Source organism: Barbus barbus (assembly GCF_936440315.1).
Source record: "Barbus barbus genome assembly, chromosome: 1".
Classification (NCBI taxonomy): domain Eukaryota; kingdom Metazoa; phylum Chordata; class Actinopteri; order Cypriniformes; family Cyprinidae; genus Barbus; species Barbus barbus.
This window is the reverse complement of record NC_136729.1, coordinates 16,930,839-16,950,046: the sequence shown is the minus strand read 5'-3', so window position 1 is coordinate 16,950,046 and position 19,208 is coordinate 16,930,839. Positions and strand designations below refer to the sequence as shown.

At 40.1% G+C, this 19,208-nt stretch overlaps 3 protein-coding genes across 5 annotated transcripts; 2 read left to right on the top strand and 1 right to left on the bottom strand.

Annotated features, from left to right (window-relative positions):
• Positions 1-232: 232 nt before the first annotated feature.
• On the bottom strand, positions 233-15,537 carry LOC306876182 (conserved oligomeric Golgi complex subunit 4). Of its 3 annotated transcripts, XM_079427174.1 has the most exons (22): positions 14,557-15,537; positions 10,237-10,305; positions 9,630-9,778; positions 9,363-9,445; positions 9,154-9,268; positions 8,894-9,068; positions 8,025-8,218; positions 7,801-7,906; positions 7,554-7,711; positions 7,364-7,422; positions 7,150-7,283; positions 6,746-6,864; positions 6,334-6,500; positions 5,967-6,144; positions 5,552-5,614; positions 5,198-5,314; positions 4,543-4,635; positions 3,184-3,267; positions 3,016-3,117; positions 2,795-2,923; positions 2,545-2,684; positions 233-1,619 (listed from the first exon to the last, which is right to left on the bottom strand). In XM_079427174.1, exons 1-21 carry the CDS (start codon positions 14,867-14,869, stop codon positions 2,550-2,552), a joined length of 2,742 nt encoding a protein of 913 aa, XP_079283300.1. In that variant the 5' UTR covers positions 14,870-15,537; the 3' UTR covers positions 233-1,619; positions 2,545-2,549. The 3 variants fall into 3 exon arrangements, with proteins under 3 accessions (XP_079283300.1, XP_079283299.1, XP_079283301.1); XM_079427173.1 differs by lacking the exon at positions 233-1,619 and having other exon boundaries at positions 2,406-2,684; XM_079427175.1 differs by lacking the exons at positions 233-1,619; positions 10,237-10,305 and having other exon boundaries at positions 2,406-2,684; positions 9,630-9,773; positions 14,557-15,476.
• Positions 816-1,574, top strand: LOC306876201 (THAP domain-containing protein 11-like; the record flags this gene model as incomplete). Its single annotated transcript, XM_079427201.1, has 1 exon — positions 816-1,574. One exon carries the CDS (start codon positions 816-818, stop codon positions 1,572-1,574), a length of 759 nt encoding a protein of 252 aa, XP_079283327.1.
• LOC306876209 (uncharacterized protein) lies at positions 15,220-18,102 on the top strand. The gene is made up of 10 exons (XM_079427214.1): positions 15,220-15,630; positions 15,821-15,936; positions 16,023-16,064; positions 16,153-16,227; positions 16,313-16,378; positions 16,457-16,545; positions 16,631-16,736; positions 16,806-16,914; positions 17,310-17,380; positions 17,907-18,102. Exons 3-10 carry the CDS (start codon positions 16,050-16,052, stop codon positions 18,006-18,008), a joined length of 633 nt encoding a protein of 210 aa, XP_079283340.1. The 5' UTR covers positions 15,220-15,630; positions 15,821-15,936; positions 16,023-16,049; the 3' UTR covers positions 18,009-18,102.
• The last annotated feature ends 1,106 nt before the right edge of the window (positions 18,103-19,208 follow it).

The following is a 19,208-nucleotide window of genomic DNA, read 5'->3' as shown; positions in this document are numbered from 1 at the left end:
TGAAGATAAGTGACTTAGATTGACCTTTGAGTAGATGCTTTGCACTCTACATATCTCTCTTTATATGCTGCAAGCAAAGGCTATTTAAGAAATAGCTATTATTGGTCATGTTATTTTGAAGGGCTATTAATAAATTAAATACTATTATATATTTTTTGTAGGCTCTCAGTTGCTCATACTGCTACTGTGATGTAACGCCTAGGGCAGCTTTCCTAAACAAGTCACATTCTTTGAACATTTTTGGTTTATTTTAATTGACTATCACAGATGCTTATCTGTATTCAAGAATCACAGTAATTGTATTTGTATTGTATAATTTATAAAGGTTAACACACTAACCAGTGATGTAAAGGCAACAGTGTGTCATCATAACGCTGCCATTAATTGATTTTGTATATTTTAGTATATGTTTTTCCTATATATTTGTTTTATATGTTCTGTTTTCAATGTTTCCATTTCGTTCGGTATAAATGGTATACAATCAAAGCACTCTCTAACACTGATTTACAAAGGATGGAACTAGTTAAATTTTTAGCATACAAACAATTTCAAAACACACATCGTGCAAGTTAAAAGCACTGTTGCAACGAATCCTGGCTTTGCATTGCGAAGTCCTCCAAAGGCGCACATCTGCGCAGACGCGAGTCTATCGACCAGCATTTGAAACCAAAACAGGAAGTCGTAAGTATTGTGGGACGTGTAGTTCCGCTGGTAGGCCGCTGGTCTGGATAACAGCACACGAAGGAATCAAACAAAACAAAATTAGGGGAACTTCCAAGGGACTGCAGTAATACTGGTGCATCTTTTACACGATAATGCCCGGCTTCACGTGCTGCGTGCCCGGATGCTACAATAACTCGCACCGGGATCGCGATCTGCGGTTCTACACCTTTCCGAAGGACCCCACTCAGCGAGAGATATGGCTCAAGAACATTTCGCGGGCCGGGGTGAGCGGCTGCTTCAGCACTTTCCAGCCCACCACCGGACACCGGGTCTGCAGCGTCCACTTCCCCGGCGGCAGGAAAACCTACACCATTCGCGTCCCGACGCTTTTCCCGCTGCGCGGGGTGAACGAGAGGAAGAGCAGGCGCGGCAGGAGCAGGAAGGTCTCCGCGGTCGTGCCCATCATCAGCAACGTCGTTTCCACCGCTAACGAGTCCGTGCCCGTGGAGGAAGAGGGGGACACAGAGAACACCACCGTGGTGCAGATAGGTCAGAACGGCCAGTACATCGCGCCCGTGGACCTCACCGCTTCAGGGGACGGCGCCTGCCTCGCGGCGATGGTCTCGGAATCAGACGGAAACCTGACCGGAGGCAGCGCGTCTTGCCCCGTGGCCGATCTCGCGCTGTGCGGGGTGGACCACTCGTACTCGCTCACCACCGGCACAACGTCCGCTGAACTGCTGAGGAAGCTGAACGAGCAGCGGGACATCATCGCGCTGATGGAGATCAAAATGAAGGAGATGAAGAACACCATCCGGCAGCTACGGGTCAACGAGGCACGGCTGCAGGAGGAGCTGCGGGAGCGGGACCGTCTGATCTCCACCAACTCCATCATTAAGAGGCAACTCTGACGAACGACGCAGAGAAACGACGGACTAAAGACGTGTTCGGTGCTTCTGTAAGACAAGGCGACGACAATTAAGTATCATCGTAGTTCTCTTTTAAACTTCCTCCAGAGCTCAGAAGTGGTAGATAGGCTGTGTGTGTGTTAGAGCGCAGATACATGAGTTCGACTTGTATGCTCGAGCTGTCCGGCACAGCGCTACACGGGGACTGAGATGAGTTCAGCAGACTGGTCCTTCTCATTTTATATTTAATGATGATACACGTTTGTGCTGCTTGTGTGTTGAAGGCAGCAGAGCCAAGATCTGCCTACTGCCACACTTCATAACCATGTTACATGCACACAGAGACTGCTTCACAAGTGTGCAAACAACTGCTTATTATTTGGGTTTCTTTCTTTATTTTTAATATCTCAGTGCATCAGATCAGAGCTTCTGGTCCAGATGAACCAATTCCTTACATGCAGGTTAACGCAGTTAGAAAAGATGATTGGTTTTAAGTAAACTGCTTTTGAACTATAATTTGTGGGACTGTTTTTGTGGTATTACATTTAAACAGATTATTTAGTTCAGAAATCTCTTTTGTAAGATTCTTTACCACACAAGTTCTGAATATGTTGTGCACTATAAAAGCAGTTTCTTTTCTATTTGAAGCCTTGTGGCATCGCATTTATTCTAGGAAATTTCATTTTAATTGGCTTCAATAAAGCATCTTTAAATTAACCAACCTTTCCAGTATTTAGCAGGAAATGTGGCCAGAAGATATTGCACTTTAATTGTATGAAAGGCTTATTTAAGTGTGAGATTCAAAATAGCTGAAGGACTATTTGATTCACAATGTTGGTCAGTAATACATTTATTACATATGTAAAAAAAAAAAAAAGTATACAAATGTTCAGAGATAATGCACATCCATTCAAGTTACCCAAAACACCATTTCTGTGCGTAAAAACCTCAAGAGGAAAGTGTTTTTGTTTACTTCTATTAGAGTCGTAATCTTTTAATGTCCTCGCTGCGGAAATCTACCCTTAGAGCCAAGACTTGCCGAACCTCTGCAGGGGTCAGACGCCAAGTCAAAGGCCCAGAGTTGGGTCCCCAATAATCCAGGATCTCAGACACCTAAAGGAAGAAAAACACAATCAAACAAAATTCAAAACGACACTGTTCTTATACTCATGGACCAGTTTTCAGTGATTAACATTTTAAATGGCAGTCAAAAAGCCACATACTCTTTCTAAGTTTAGAATAGTTGCCATCTGTGTGAGTCGGGCAAACTTGTCCCGGATGGTCCAGGAGGTGACCGAGGAGAGGTAGGCAACCAAAGCACGCAGCTCCTTATCAAACTGTAATCCACCAAGCTGCAAACCAGAATGGAGAGGACAGTTAGGATGTCTTTCACTTTAAGCAAATGTGTGCCTGTTCATTTGTGCAGGGAAGGTTTACATCTCACCCTGCTGAAGGTGCATTTGAACACAGTCTTCTCCATCTCCATGGCTATGAGGCTGGTCATCAGACTAGTCAGAGTATCATAGATGACTGGTGACAGGCCTACCTACAGTGAGGCATCTTTAGAATGGGTTTGTGTGAGCATATGTAAAGTGGACTAAAATTAATATACCTTAAACTCAGCCATGAGTTGCTCCAACTGGACAATGAGTTGCTGAACCCAAGGATCATTGGCTTCATACTCACTGAACTCTTCCTAAAAACAAAACAAACACAACGCATGGCCTAACTTATCCTCAAAACAATTCATAAGATAAGGAATATAACATCATAATTGTTCTTTGTATTTCTGTTTCTATCGTCAATTCAAGTGCAGACTATTTTATTTCCACTCTTTATCAGCAGTAGTAATAGACATTGCAATTAGAGATCAACCGATATATCGATTTCCCGATATTTAAGCATTTTACCATAATTGGATATCGGTTTTGTAATATCTGATTCACTTATGAACGCCGCCATCTTGTGGGTCTTTTGAGAATTGCGCGCAGGATCGCCATTCCAGCACGTCTGAGGGGAGACGAGACAGCAACAATGGCGTGCACAGGTACTTGATTTAATTATTTTATTTAATTACATTAATGCACAAATTAGATGCATTACATAAATGCCTGATATGTAGTTTATGCAACTTGGCTCTAAGAAAGAAATACTCCAGCACAGCCACCGCATGTAACTTTTAACAAGATTCACTTTTTTGAAGCACCCTAAATTGTATTAACACTTACTATATAACCATTATTTAGTTTCTAAACATCTAAATTAATACAACTCTATGGAAATTATTTATTATCTCCGCGATCGATCGCAGTTTGAGTATAGTTCTGTGTAAATGCATAGATAAGCATGATAAATGTCAGCAGCATAATTTAGAACGACAAAAAAATATAACATGCCAGTTGAGAAATGCAATAAAATACAATGTTTGTTATATTCCAATATTCCAGAGAATATACAGATAATTAACATTATCCAGTGAATTATTCTTCACTCTTTAGCCAATTAAACAGTTTATAAACCTACTAAAACTGTAGTTAAAAATGAAGTTGATATGACTCATGTCCTTTATTTTTTTTCTTCATTTGAAAACATTAGACATTCTACATTTATTTTGCTTACTGCTAATATTAGTGTTGCTGCTTATGCTTTTTAAAAATAAAATGTTTTTTATTGTTGTAGTATGAAGATTCAATTTAACATGAAAGTTAATTTCATTAATTCAATTTAACATGAAGCTGTTAATTCTAAAAAAAAAAAACATTTTTAAGATGACTGAAAGGAGGAAAAACCAAAGTGAAGTATGGACTTCATGCAGTCATTTATTTACTTTATAAAAGTAAATAAATATCGGTTCTGCATATCGGTTATTGGGCACATAAACATGCAAATAACTGGTATCGGTATCTGTTATAAAAAAAATTAAATAAATCAATATCGGTCGATCACTAATTACACTGTTAACATATCATACCTCTTCAATATTGTGCGAGACGGACAGGAAATTGCTGATCCAGGGTTTTACTTGTGGCCTGATAGAGGTGTTATTAAGCTCCTGTAGACCCTCCTGTACATACATAAACCATTAATACAAGCCATTTTAACCATCTACAAACAGATGACAGAGACATTCAACAGTTTGGGGCAATTATATATATAGATATTATATTTATTTTATTTTTTAAATAAATTAATACTTTTATTCTGCAAGATGCATTAAGTTGATCAAAAGTGACAGTAAATACATTTATAATGTTACAAACGATTATTAAATTATGCTGTTCTTTTAAACCTCATTTTCATCAAACAATCCTGATTTTTTGTTAAAAATGTTTCAAATTTTCGAAAAATATTAAGCAGCACAACTGTTTTCAACATTTATAATAGTAAGAAATTTTTCTTGAGCACCAAATCAGCATTTTTTAATGGTTTCTGAAGGATCACATGACACTGAAAATACAGGAGTAATGGCTGCTGACAGTTCGGCTTTACCATCACAGGAATATATTAAATCATTTAAATCTTTAGAATATAATATTTCACAATAATACTGTTTTTACTACATTTTTGATAAAATAAATGCAGTCCCAAACTTTTGAATGGTAGTGTATTAACAGATTTTCACTGACCTGGAGGAGGTCCTTGAATTTGCTGGAGGTGTTGACCAAATCAGATAGACAGCTGTCTATCTTAGCCTTTGCATGATCTGAGCCAGCCCCCTGACTGAACAACTTGGCACAATCACTCTAAGATGTAAAGAAAGAGGAAACAATTCATCGTACCACAAAAAGTTAGTTTTTTTTGCACTCCTTTTATGATATGTTTGTGAGGCTTGTAAACTTCTATTTGCATTAACTGCAAGGAAAAGATTTCAAAATTTCTCCTTTTGTCTTCCATGGAAAATATATATTTTGAGATGGCATGAGTGCGAGCAGAGTTGACTGGGGGAAAAAAAAAAAAAATCTAAGTATTATCACACAGACCTCTAGATTCTTTTTCAAGGTGCTGATATTCTCACTGCAGACCTCCACATTATTGAGAGCCACCTGAGAAACAAACATATTGTTATACCTAATACAAGAGAGTGTGTGTTTAGTGAGAGCTAGGGTTACACTTTATTTTAAGTTGTCTGTGTTACAGTGTAATTATAGTAATATTAATTAACAACATGTACTTACTATATGGTTAGGGTTAGGATTAGGTTTTGTCTCAGGGTTACTTGCATGTAATTATGCATAATTAATTGTTATTATAGTAGTAAGTACATGTAACAAGGACACCTTAAAATAAAGTGCTACCAGAACTAGGTCCACGAAAACAAGTGAAAAGTGACATAATAAATTTAGAATACATTTAAATTTGTGTGTTGTGTGAGAGATAGAAAAACTTGATGCTGACCAAGTAGGCACTCTTTGCCTGCTCCTGGCTCTCAATCCCAAGTGTTTGTGTGAGATTTGTTATCTTGCCATGCTGTAGGCTGCTCTGCATCAGACTGACTGCACTGCTGACCCCACGCTGCAGGTCCTGCAGAGCACTGACTGGATATCCAGCTCGTAGCTTACATACTAACACCTCTCTGCATACAAAGAGTGAGATGCAAAGGGTATAGCAAATGATACATAGATAGATATTCAACAACAACGGTTTCCAAAAAATTCTCTGATGTAAATTTCTAAATCTTCAACCACCTCTACAACAACTCTTCAAATGCACAACAGTAACAAAATACACCGAGGCTAATTAAATTCCAAATCTGTGCGTATACTTGAAGTCTGTCTCCAGAACACTGGTTGCATGATTGATCATGGCGCACACGCAGTCAGAGCAGCTGCTGGTGAGGGCCCGGCTGATGCATTTCTTTACGATGTAGAACACATCATCCACCACGCTGGAGCTCAGCTGACCCACCTCAGCTGTGTCCATGGCAACTGCCTATAAAATCATATTCATCATCCAGTGAGGACATAGATTCTGCCTAAGAAATGTATCTGCAATTTAACAATGGCAAATGTAACACAATGTAGGAAGGTGCACCATAGCGTTCAATGAAAGCATTTATTCCTTTTACAAAAACAATCTTTCTGACCCCAAACTTTTGAATGGACACTACATGTGCCTGACAATAGCTCTGACATCTCTAATGAACACAAGTTATTGACTGTATATATGTGTCCCACCTTGTTGACAGACTCTCTCATGTAATACTCCTCCATGGGAATGTAATAGCCAATCAGCTCCTGCATAGTGCGGCTCAGCTGGCAGTTCTTCAGTAACTGTTCTAAACTCTGCTGATGCTCTAGAAAACAAAACCAAACAATGCCAGCAAGTAATACTGATGAGTATAAACTTACATAAACGGCATATTCAACAACATATTTTGCCTACATCCAATTTGTATAGCCTAGTTAGTACATATATTTCTTTTTAAAGGGCATTGATTTGTTGCCTGAATGAGCATCATGTGCAGTAGCATTTGTGCTAACTTCTAAGCAACAGCTGATGACAGGTGTTATGACATGTACTTCCAGCAGAATTTTGTTTCATGGAGTAGTTTCATATTCCATAAAAAGCTAGGCGTTACCTTGTATAACGGTTTCATCTGCCATTGCATCTGCAACCTCAAAGTCAGCCACTATACGCCGCCTCAAGAATCGAAAGTACAGCTCGGCTCTCGAGTTCATTAAGGTAACCTCACATAACACAGGATCCAGGTCTCTAGATGAAACATACGACAACAAATAAATCCCCATGTATTCACAAGATACACAGATAAACAATTATGACACAGACCGCACCTGGGTTCAATCTTTTCTGTAGCCATGCCCCTCATCATGCTGCTCTGGATAACCTGAAACTATAGCGAAACAAAAATAAAAAGTATACATCGTGTATAACTATGTTAAAGTACACTTTATTCATGGTGCAAACATTAAGCATAGTACATTAACACACTAATACAGCATACAGTATTGACACTACACACACCTTATTGTTATAATCTCTCTGTTGGATGAATTTGTCCACTATTTTCTGAGCCTGTTTATCACACTCTTTCTGAAGGTGTGCAAGGAGTGTGTGCAGTCGGCCTGGTCCATAGTATGTTTCCACTATGGGCTGATGGGTTTCAACAATGCGTGCAATACCTGAAAGGTACAGATAAAGGCTGGTTGATCTCCATTTGTTTAAACATTATAAATACTGCTAAGTTAAACAGTAATGCATCTGCTCTTACCTTCAAGAAGCAGTGTGAGTGTGTCAGCAAAAATGACAGGTGCTCTGCGTTCGCCGAGATCAGAGCCAACAGCCAGGAGTAAGTTCTCCTCTGCCTTACTGGCCAACTGAAAGAAAAGCAAGCAAAAGACACAGGTTTTAATATTAAAACCCAAGTAACTAAACCAAAGCATTCTCACCTGATTTCACAGATCATGTTAGGTGGACATACAAACATGTTCCTACCTGACTGCAAAGGTACTGAGCAAAGCGTGCAAGTCCCTGCTCATGCAGTCCCAGTAAAGGAAGGATCTTGAAAAAGCGCTCCACTTGAGGTAAGTCGCTTGTGGCAACTGCCTCCTCCAGTCTCGTTGTGACGAGTACCTTTAGACTGCGCTCTGCTTCCTGAAGCAATGCAAGGCTGGCTTCAACTGCACTGCCTGGTATGTACAATATATAGCCAACAGATAATACAATGATATAAGTTTTTTTTTTTAAAGATACTTTAAAAAAAGGTGCAGATTTTAAGTATATTAAGTGTGCATTAGTTTGAACAATATATGCACAACGTATATTATTTCTACAAATCATCATCATATTTCTGTATGTACTGTACTTCTGATCAAATGAATGCAACCCAGGCGAGCATAAGAGGTGACATTTTATATTCAAAAACAAAAAAATTTTTGAATGGTATTATATATTAGAGTGTATATTGCAGTAGCTTCAAAGGTGACTTCTTAAACTGCAGTCATATCATAACTATCCACCAAGTAGATTTTCAAAGTTGTTTAAGATGCCAGAATTGTTATTCATTTGTTATGAATGATTATCTCTTTTAATTTGCACATCAAGTCAGATAAGCATCATTCATTTGCCAATTTTCCAAACATATTTAATTCACTGGATTATCATGGCCAGAAACGTGTTTATTAAAATAAAATTGCTTTTTTGTTGAATCTTTCAGCAAAACTATCCATATCATGCTACATATTAAATTTCTCACACAAAGCACCCAGTCACAGCCATACATGTTTATAAAGTCATTTTTAAATATTACTATTCAATAGTTTCAGTGATAATACTTGTTGCTAGAAAACCCCAAAAGGACTCACCCTCTCCACCCTGCTTGCTGAGCTCAATCACCGACTGGTCAAGAGAAAGATAGCGATGAATGTGGGCGGCAGCCTGCTCATAGTCCTGGTTACGCAAGGCTGTCTGAACACCATCTGTGCAGAACTTCAGATCTAGTATATCATCTGCCCTCTGAATTGCTTGGTACAGCCTTTTCTGAAACAGAACCAGGTGCAAAGCTTGAGTGGAAGCTGTCATTCTGCTAGAGTATACGTATCATATGAATGTGTATGTTGGGCACCTTGGTGAGGTCCAGCTGTCTGACTTTGCTGCTGACGTTCTCTGCCAGGCTGCAGGTGAAGCTGATCATGCCAGACAGCTGCACAGCATCTCCCTCGATCAGCTGCAAGTTGGGTCTGAGGAACACACAATACACAATTTATTAGCACACTATATTCTGTTTTCTCAGTTCTACAGTACACGTTAAGTGTCAAACACATATACACTCACCCCATCCTCTGCAAGGCGAGCATCTTTGTTTCTATATTGTTCTGCTGTCCCATAAGACCGCCCAACTCCATCTGCACTTCCGCCTGTCAGGTCAAGTCATCAATGCGTAGTCAACATTCACACAATTTCACAGTTCAGCCACACGTTGATATTTTATACAGATATATAATCAATAACTAACACAGCTAACGAGCGTTTATCTGCCCTTACTAGTAGTCCAGCTTACAGAGACTAACGAACACTGTGCCTCCACTAATAAATATTCACCTCTTCGGCACATAGCTGCGCATACACTCGCTCCAGATCTTCCAGCTCTGTTAGACCCTCGATGGTGTCGGACTGCACGGCGGAGAGCCCCGCCGGACCACCGCGACGACGCGCCGGTGAACCGATTTCATCCATGACAGCCCACTGTTCTGACGGAACACATACCCATCAGAATGGCATACCTTCGGTTAATGCGCATGCGCAGCAGTGAAATTTGTTGAATTGCGCATGCGTTAAATTTAAACCATCATTTCAGCATACTAAAATTACAAACGGTAAGTGTTGGTGTAATATTACAGGGGTAGACAATAAGGGAAATTTGCCACTGGCCCTCCGGGCCAGTGTCTTTTGAAGTTCACTGGCCCAGGTCAACGCGTCGGGTATTGATCCCAATAATCACGAAAAAGAACAGTTTGCTTGAACAACATGAATAACATTTATTTTTTTTAAGGTAGGTTTAGTGCAAAGTGCAGCAAAACTGTGCAAAAACATGAAACAAGTGCAAATAAACCTATTGCATAGGATTCATTCTCCGTAGTCACACAGCAATTCATTATATTATGTTCATACCATAGGTTTCATACACGTTAACTTTTCTCTAACTTACTTGTCTGCATATGTGGGCATTGATCTGCAGAGCTCACAGTAAACCTCTTTTTTTCTTGATCGTAGCCCCCTAGGGGTGGGCGATATGGGAAAAATATCATATCACGATTTATTTATTTTTTAAATATCACAATTCACGGTTTTATCACAATTCTTTGTCATGTTGGTTTTACAAGTTGTCTGAGCATTACAGCCAAACTAGAAAGACAAAGCCTTTCAAGGTAACAAAAAAAAGACATGGCAGATATTTTGGCCAAAGTGGGCGAAGATAAAAATCTTTGTCATCATTCTATCTTTCTTATTAAAAAATAAGAACAAAGATACACATTACAAATACACATAATATACAAATAAAACAAACAGTGCTTTATTTTCAGGTACAATAGGTGTATTTAGCAGAGCATTCAATGAAATTGAATGAACAAATATAAAAATAAAACACTAGATAGACTGATTCCTAAAGCAACTGTATTAAAGTTTTTCAGTCAAGAATAGCGAGTGATTTTTCTCTTTGTGTTTTGTTGTTTTGTTAACGTTAAATGAATAGTTCCCCCAAAAATAAATATTCTGTCATCTGTCTGTCAATTCTGTCATGATGTTTTATTTTTATACCATCATTTTCTCAAAAGTTGTTCTGAATAAGTTTCTTTCTTCTGCTGAACATAAATGCTATTTTGAAGAAGGTGGAAAACCAGACAGTTGCTGGTCCTCAGTGATTTCCATGGGATTTTTCTTTCCTGCTATCAGGTCAATGTGGACCAGCAACTGTTTGGTTACCCTCATTCTTCAACATATCTTATTTTGGGTTCAGCACAAGAAATTAATAGAGGTTTGGGACAACATCTGAGTGAGTAAATAATGACAGAAATTAAATTTTAGGGTGAACTATCCCTTTAATGACAGTCGACAGCATGTTTAGTGTCCTGTCCCTTTAAGACCTGCACGCATCTAATATACAGGCACGCATCTGTTTCTCTCTTAACTATTTACTTTCATTTTAGAGATAACCAACTGAGTCTGTATGTAAACCTTGTGTGTTTTGACAGTATTAGCGCAAAAGATAAGTTAGTTGAGTAGTCAGGCGCTGTTAGACAGGCTTTTTAGTGCGCGTGCTTCAGGTGTATCCGCTCAGAAAAAGCGCACGTCAGACCAGCGCGCGAATGAAACATTTAACCAGCAAGGCTTGTGTGCAAATAATGTACTTTTGCGATCGGGAATAAGTGAAGTGTCCTGTCAGAGTAACTCTACTGCTGTATGTCGTGTTGTACAGTATATAGAGATGGAGGAGCCAGAACTGTATTTGACATAATGTGTGCTGCAGCACGATACTACGATATTTATTCAAAAGCAGATGGTGGAGACATTTTTATCGTCCACGATCAAAAATCGTCATATCGCACACCCCTAAGCCCAGCCAATTCCAGCGGTCTCGCCACTGGGGCTGAAACTTTCTCTGCCTTTTCTTTTCGTATTCCCTTTCGCTTTCCCTCAATTCCTCTGGTGATTCTCTTCCTTGCCTTCTCTTTTTTTACCCGGCGTTTGGCCGGGTGATGGGGGTTTCAGAAACATGTAGCCTAGCTTAATAGTAGCTATAGGTAGGTGCTGAGCAGCAGTGTGTAGTTTGCGCGCGTAACCGCGGGAGCGAGCAAGGCGGTGCAGAGCAGACGTCACGGAGCGCATAAACCGCTGCATCTGTAACTGTCGGGATCACGTAACGTGTTAGCGGTGGTTACCGAGACGATTTAATAGAAATCAAAACACAGAACCACAGGTAATTAATGTGAAATTAGACTTTTTTTAATCGAGGCATTATTTTTACTGGCCCCACCGGGCTAGTGGTTGGAGCGATCTGGTGGCCCTGACGGTTTTAAAAGCATGTCCGGGCCACCGGGCCAATTATATTGTCGACCCCAGAATATATTACATATTATATACATATTACCTAAATGCATGCCTTGTACAATCACAAGAAATGTTGACAGACGTTTTCAATATATTATTTTTAGCAAGTGGGGTCGTAAAGTCGCGTAATGTCGTGTTAAAACGTTAAATCTGGTGTTAACTCGAGGTTCTAGCGTTTGGCGCCATCTGACCGAGATTAAACACATCGACTAATGTGTTGCTTTTAAATGATTAATGCTTATTTTTCTGCTAACTGTAGTTTAACCATGGAAAATAAGTGGGAGGAAATTTTCAATTACCTTTTAAAGGGTTCATACCCTGCAGAACTAAATAAAGGGCAGAAGCAAAGCCTAAGGAAACACTCCTCGGAATTCAGGATTCACGGTCAGTATTTACATCAAAATACATCTTACTGACAGGAATATGCACGTGTTCATATTTTGTATTATTTATTATTGGTAATGTCAATATTCCTTAAAGATGGAGAACTACTTTGGCAGTGACAGAAGAGTCATAAAGACAAAGGAGGAGGCTATGAATTTATTTAAAGAATTTCATGCCTCACCTATTGGAGGACATACAGGAACCTTAAAAACACGAGCTGCCATGTGTTCACGGTTCTACTGGTATGGCATGACAGTGGACATTGACAAATGGGTATGTATCTTATCTGTTCATCCATAAGCCAAAATTTGTATTTTTATACGTCTATATATACAGATTAATAGCTATGTGAAACTTGCTGTTTGTAATTTGAGCTCTTTTTTCAAGATATCTGAATGTGACCAATGTCAACGGGTGGGGCCACCCCTGAATGCAGTTAAAACTCTGGACTGCATCAAGGTCACCGTCTTTTGTAATTGACTAGATTTTAACAATGCTAAGCATTATGTTATTTAATCTATTATGCATTCAAATCACTAATAGGTATCTGCTGTTTGGGAGCTCATCTGCATTGATCTCACTGGTCCACTCCAAAAAACATCTACTGGGTATCGGTATATATTGACAGTCACTGACTATTTTTCCAAGTGGGTGGAGGCCTTTCCTCTAAAGACAAAGTCTGCATTGGAAGTAGCCAAAAACCTTTGTACAGTCATTTATAGACATGACCAAGGACGGGAGTTTGTCAATCAAGTAAGCTTCACTTTATGCATTTTGTTCTGATGATGTCATTTGTGATTTGGTGCTCAACAAATAAAGATTTATTGATTGAAATATTTGACAGAAGTACTATAAGTCAAATGAAAATAATGTTCTGCTTTTTTATTTTTGTTTTAGATCAACAGCACACTTTGTCAGCTGCTCTCTATTGAGAGGAGTGTTACGGCTGCTTACCATCCCCAAACAAATGGGCTTGATGAGAAAACCAATGATAACATCAAACGGTAAGCATTCATTATTCTTGAGTTTATTTTCAGGGTTTTGTTTATTTGGTAGCCCTTCTGATCATTATTACCAGAGTGTATTGAAAGTTGGTAGTTTCTGTCTTGAAAAACATTCATTTAGAAATAATTCTAAAAATAATTTTTCTAGGGCACTTAAAAAGGTTGTTAATGATCAACAAGATGACTGGGACCAGTACCTAGATGCAAGTCTTTTTTCGCTGAGATCCAAAATACAAACCACAACAAAATTCTCACCATTTCTTTTAATGTATGGGAGAGAAGCTAGATTTCCATCACAAGTGCCTGTTGAACTGCCGGTAGGTTTTTTTTCTGTCTTTTTCTTGAAAATGGCTTTCTGTTAGGGCCAAGCATCAAGTGACCAAACATTTTAAAAGATAGGCTTAGATAATATAGCTTAAACCAGTATGATTTGAGGTTGCATAGCATATTACCCCAAAAGGTGCCACTGCTCCTCTTTTACCTTGCTCAGGTTTTCTGAATACCCCAACCACAATATCTTTTCCTGTAACTCCCAGATCCAGTAGTAATAGATGCAGTAGTAATAGATAAATGCAGATATATTGCCCATGAAGCTCAGCTTTATTGGAAACATGTTTAATATTTTATTGTACATTAATTTTGTGTAAAAGTCTATACTATGAGATGTACAAGTCATTATCTATTTTGTTGTAGCTTTCAACAATAATACTCCCTGAAGACTGCAGTGAATTTCTCAGGGACAGTCAGAGAATGCAAGAGAGCACAAGACAAAAGGTTGAGGAGAATATTGCACTGTCACAAAAAAAATGACAGAGGCATTTGCAAAAAGAGTTCAGAAAAAGTACAGAAATGTGGAGTTTAAAGAGGGAGATGAAGTACTCTTACTGAACATGAGAAAGAGAAGCAGGAAAGGAGGGAGAATGGAAGCAGACTACACTGGACCCTACACAATTGAGGAGATTTCAGGAAAGACAGCAACTTTACAAATACCACAGGGTGTCTGTCTTAAAACAAAATATAGCATCAGTCACCTGAAACCTTATAAAAAAAGTAGTGCCAGCTCTCAGGTCCCAGCCCCAACCAGCTCTCAGGTCCCAGCTCAAGCCAGCTCTCAGGTCCCATCCCCAACCAGCTCTCAGGTCCCAGCTCAAGCCAGCTCTCAGGTCCCAGCTCAAGCCAGCTCTCAGGTCCCAGCTCAAGCCAGCTCTCAGGTCCCAGTCCCAGCTCAAGCCAGCTCTCAGGTCCCAGCTCAAGCCAGCTCTCTGGTCCCAGCTCAAGCCAGCTCTCAGGTCCCAGCTCAAGCCAGCTCTCAGGTCCCAGCTCAAGCCAGCTCTCAGGTCCCATCCCCAACCAGCTCTCAGGTCCCAGATCAAGCCAGCTCTCAGGTCCCAGCTCAAGCCAGCTCTCAGGTCCCAGCTCAAGCCAGCTCTCAGGTCCCAGCTCAAGCCAGCTCTCAGGTCCCAGCCCCAACCAGCTCTCAGGTCCCAGATCAAGCCAGCTCTCAGGTCCCAGCTCAAGCCAGCTCTCAGGTCCCAGCTCAAGCCAGCTCTCAGATCAAGCCAGCTCTCGGGTCCCAGCTCAAGCCAGCTCTCGGGTCCCAGCTCAAGCCAGCTCTCGGGTCCCAGCTCAAGCCAGCTCTCGGGTCCCAGCTCAAGCCAGCTCTCGGGTCCCAGCTCAAGCCAGCTCTCGGGTCCCAGCTCAAGCCAGCTCTCGGGTCCCAGCTCAAGCCAGCTCTCGGGTCCCAGCTCAAGCCAGCTCTCGGGTCCCAGCTCAAGCCAGCTCTCGGGTCCCAGCTCAAGCCAGCTCTCGGGTCCCAGCTCAAGCCAGCTCTCGGGTCCCAGCTCAAGCCAGCTCTCGGGTCCCAGCTCAAGCCAGCTCTCGGGTCCCAGCTCAAGCCAGCTCTCGGGTCCCAGCCCCAACCAGCTCTCGGGTCCCAGCCCCAACCAGCTCTCAGGTCCCAGCCCCAACCAGCTCTCAGGTCCCAGCCCCAACCAGCTCTCAGGTCCCAGCCCCAACCAGCTCTCAGGTCCCAGCCCCAACCAGCTCTCAGGTCCCAGCTCAAGCCAGCTCTCTGGTACCTGTTTGGGGTAGTGCTCAAGAACAAGGTGCAATAGAAACTCATAAGTTAGTTACGACCTGTTGGTCGTTGGTTTAGACCAGTTGGTCATCAAGTTGCATGTTTCTCCCATGACCCGTTCCTGGTCATGATTGCATGTGTTCTTTGTTGAAAATGTAAATGGTACAGTTTTTCATCTAAATATTAACAAGTCTAATTTGAAATGTTCTGTGTTGCAGTCCAAAAACTTTGGTCTTCTAAAGATACAGGACAAGTGGAAGCGGTCGTGGGACCATACAAAATTTATGATACCTCATTTAGAACACTATCGGGACACGGCTGGCTTTCTGATGAGGTGAAAGTACATCCATGTGATATACAAGTTTAATGTTTCAGTGCTATATCAAATTAAATTACTAACAACTTTTTTTGTTTACACAGATCATTGATGCATACCTGCACTGCATTATGAAATTAGCCAAGGTAATAAATTAAATTCAATTCCACTGAAAACTGTGTTTTCATTCTATTGTTAGAAATACTGGATTTTAACAGACCAATACTGTTACAGATACCTGTGTATCAGTTGGACGCTGTACTTGGGTCCTCTGTCTTTCATCGTGGCCAGTTCAGAGTTGTTCAAAAGGTAATATGGTTTTATTACAGACTATGCAACCTTATACACATGCATGTTGGAACTTTGGATTTTAAGTGCTCTCTTCTATTTTTAGATGAAGTTACCCACAGCCTCAACTTGGATTTGTCTTGTAAACGTCGGACGTCACTGGATTTTAGTGGTACTTTTCTTGATTCTGTATTTACCACAAACTTTATTGTTTTAGGATTAACTAATACATTTTTTAAAATTTCAACAGATTGTTAAAATGGATGAAAAATCCCTCCTTGTGATAGACCCCCTCGGTAATGAAAATATGTACCAGAGAAAAATTCTTCGGAATTGGAGGTGATGTAAAACAACCCTTTCTTACTGTGTTTGTAGACTTATGTATTTGAATATGTTTCTGAACTTATGACTTGTACAATAACAGAAATTTGTTGAAGACAATAAATGTCAGTGAAGGCCTGTGGACGATCCAAACTGAAAAACACAATCTTCAGCAGGACGGCTCTAGTTGTGGAGTCTTAATTTTGATGGTATGGATATTATTGATATGTAATTGGGGTGAATGTGTGTTACTTTACACCTACACTGACTCTTTGTAGTTTGCAGAGCTCAATCTCCAAGGTAGAAGTATCTGCGTTGCTCAAACAGATACAGAGGTCTATACAGATGCAAGAGTCAAAATTGCAGCAACTCTTCTGGAATACAAAGGTATCCATTAATTATCCTTATTACATGGCTTGGCTGAATTCCAATGTAGAATGCGGTCTGTTATTTCTTAATAACAGACCGCTGCGAAGTATAACAGACCGTTGCCATGAAAAACAGCGCGTTGCTATGGACGCAGCAGGATTCTAACCGTAGAGACGGAACTGCACCTTCAACACCTTCAGGCTGATTCAAGATCCCTCCGCTTCGCGTCGGGCTCCCGATCAGCCTGTCGGGGTTGTATTTCGTAACAACCGCCTCGCTATACATTATCCCTTACATGTCTGACTTGTCCTTTGACAAGAGACTATATTCAGGATAAATTGTGCTGAAGTCTTGCAGCAAATTTCTTTAAATTAACATTGCTTGTATTGCACTATTTTTGTTTTTCATTTAAGATGGTGTGGAAGATCTCTGTGTTTCCTGCAACATGTTGCAGTTTGATGCTGAGGAGGATTTCACAGAGAAGGTAATAAGACAATAGATTATAGAGAGACCTCTCGAAAGGGAACGTACTCGGTTACTAACATAACCTTGGTTCCCTGAGAAGAGGGAATGAGTATTGCGTAAGCCGCCATGCTTGTGCTTTGGTCAGGGAATCGCTTCAGTCGATTTTCTATCTACTCTTCTCCCCTACTCCCCCATATCCGCCCCCCAATCCAGCCCACGTGAACATTAGATAAAATGTTCTCAGGACTGGTATGGCCTTGGTGCTCAGTTGTCATGGTGTCTTCTGGGACAGTCCACTCTTCTGTAGTCAGTAATCAGCAATCTGACATTCCTAACTGCTTTCACTAAACCAGGCAATACAGCAATCCTTGAAAGCATTTACATTATAACAGTCTTAACTATGGCTATTTAAGGCTCTTGTAGCAGTAAGAAGAAATGTATTTCTTCTTATTGCTAGTACAGCTGAAAAAGTTTGTAACAATTCTTCAATGCTTCATTGATTTATATATTGCACTTCTAAAGTTATTTAAATTTTGTCTTTAAAGGTGCAGTGTGACATATGCTCAAGATGGACGCACAAGGAGTGTACCCCTGCAACCCTTGCCTCAGAGCATTTCAAGTGTAAAAAGTGTGTGTTAAATGCATAATGTTTGCTTCAAACTGTCAAAGTTCTATGTTGTACATATTGTACAATATGTACCCATTTGAAATTTGTATTAAAATATTTTTCAACCAGTCTATAAATAATGTTTTTATAATTTATTTTCTTTTAGTAAGATACACAGAAATAGGTTATGAAGGTATGCTGGTAAGTGTGAAAACTAACAAAAAAGGATACCCCAACACTTAATTTTCTATGAAGCAAGACCTATCGAAAGAGGGGCCATAGCCCTTTATAAAAACTGTATTTTTATTAATCCAGGGGCTATCAAAACAGCATACCCCTTTATAAACTCTATTTTTATTAAACCAGGGGCTATCAAAACAGCATATCCCTTCATAAACTGTATTTTATTAATCCAGGGGCTATCAAAACAGCATACCCCTTTATAAACTCTATTTTTATTAAACCAGGGGCTATCAAAACAGCATATCCCTTCATAAACTGTATTTTTATTAATCCAGGGGCTATCAAAACAGCATACCCCTTTATTCATTTATTTAGTCATTTAGCAGACGCTTTTATCCAAAGCGACTTACAAATGAGGACATAAGAAGCAATCAAAACCAACAAAAGAGCAACAACGTGCAAGTGCTATTACAAGTCTTGGTTAGCCTAACGCAGTACAGATAATTATTATTATTATTGTTATTTTTTAATAAAAAGACATAGATAAAATACAATTAGAATAGATAGTGCTAGAGTTAGAGGGTCAAGTAAAGATGGAACAGATGAGTTTTTAGCCGTTTCTTGAAGATGGGTAAGGATTCGGCTGCTCGGATCGAGTTGGGCAGGTCATTCCACCAGATGGGAACAGTTAATGAAAAAGTCCTTGAAAGTGTTTTTCTGTGTTTTTGGGATGGTACAATAATTCGTTGTTCACTTGAAGAACGCAAGCTTCTAGAGGGCACATAAGTCTGAAGTAAAGAATTTAGGTAAAGGGGTGCAGAGCCAGTGGTGGTTCTGTAGGCAAACATTAATGCCTTGAATTTAATGCGAGCAGCTATTGGTAGCCAGTGCAAATTGATGAACAGAGGCGTGACGTGCGTTCTTTTCGGCTCATTAAAGATTAATCTTGCAGCGGCATTTTGGATTAATTGTAGAGGTTCAATAGAATTGGCTGGAAGACCTGCCAAGAGAGCATTGCAATAGTCAAGTCTGGACAGAACAAGAGCCTGAACAAGGA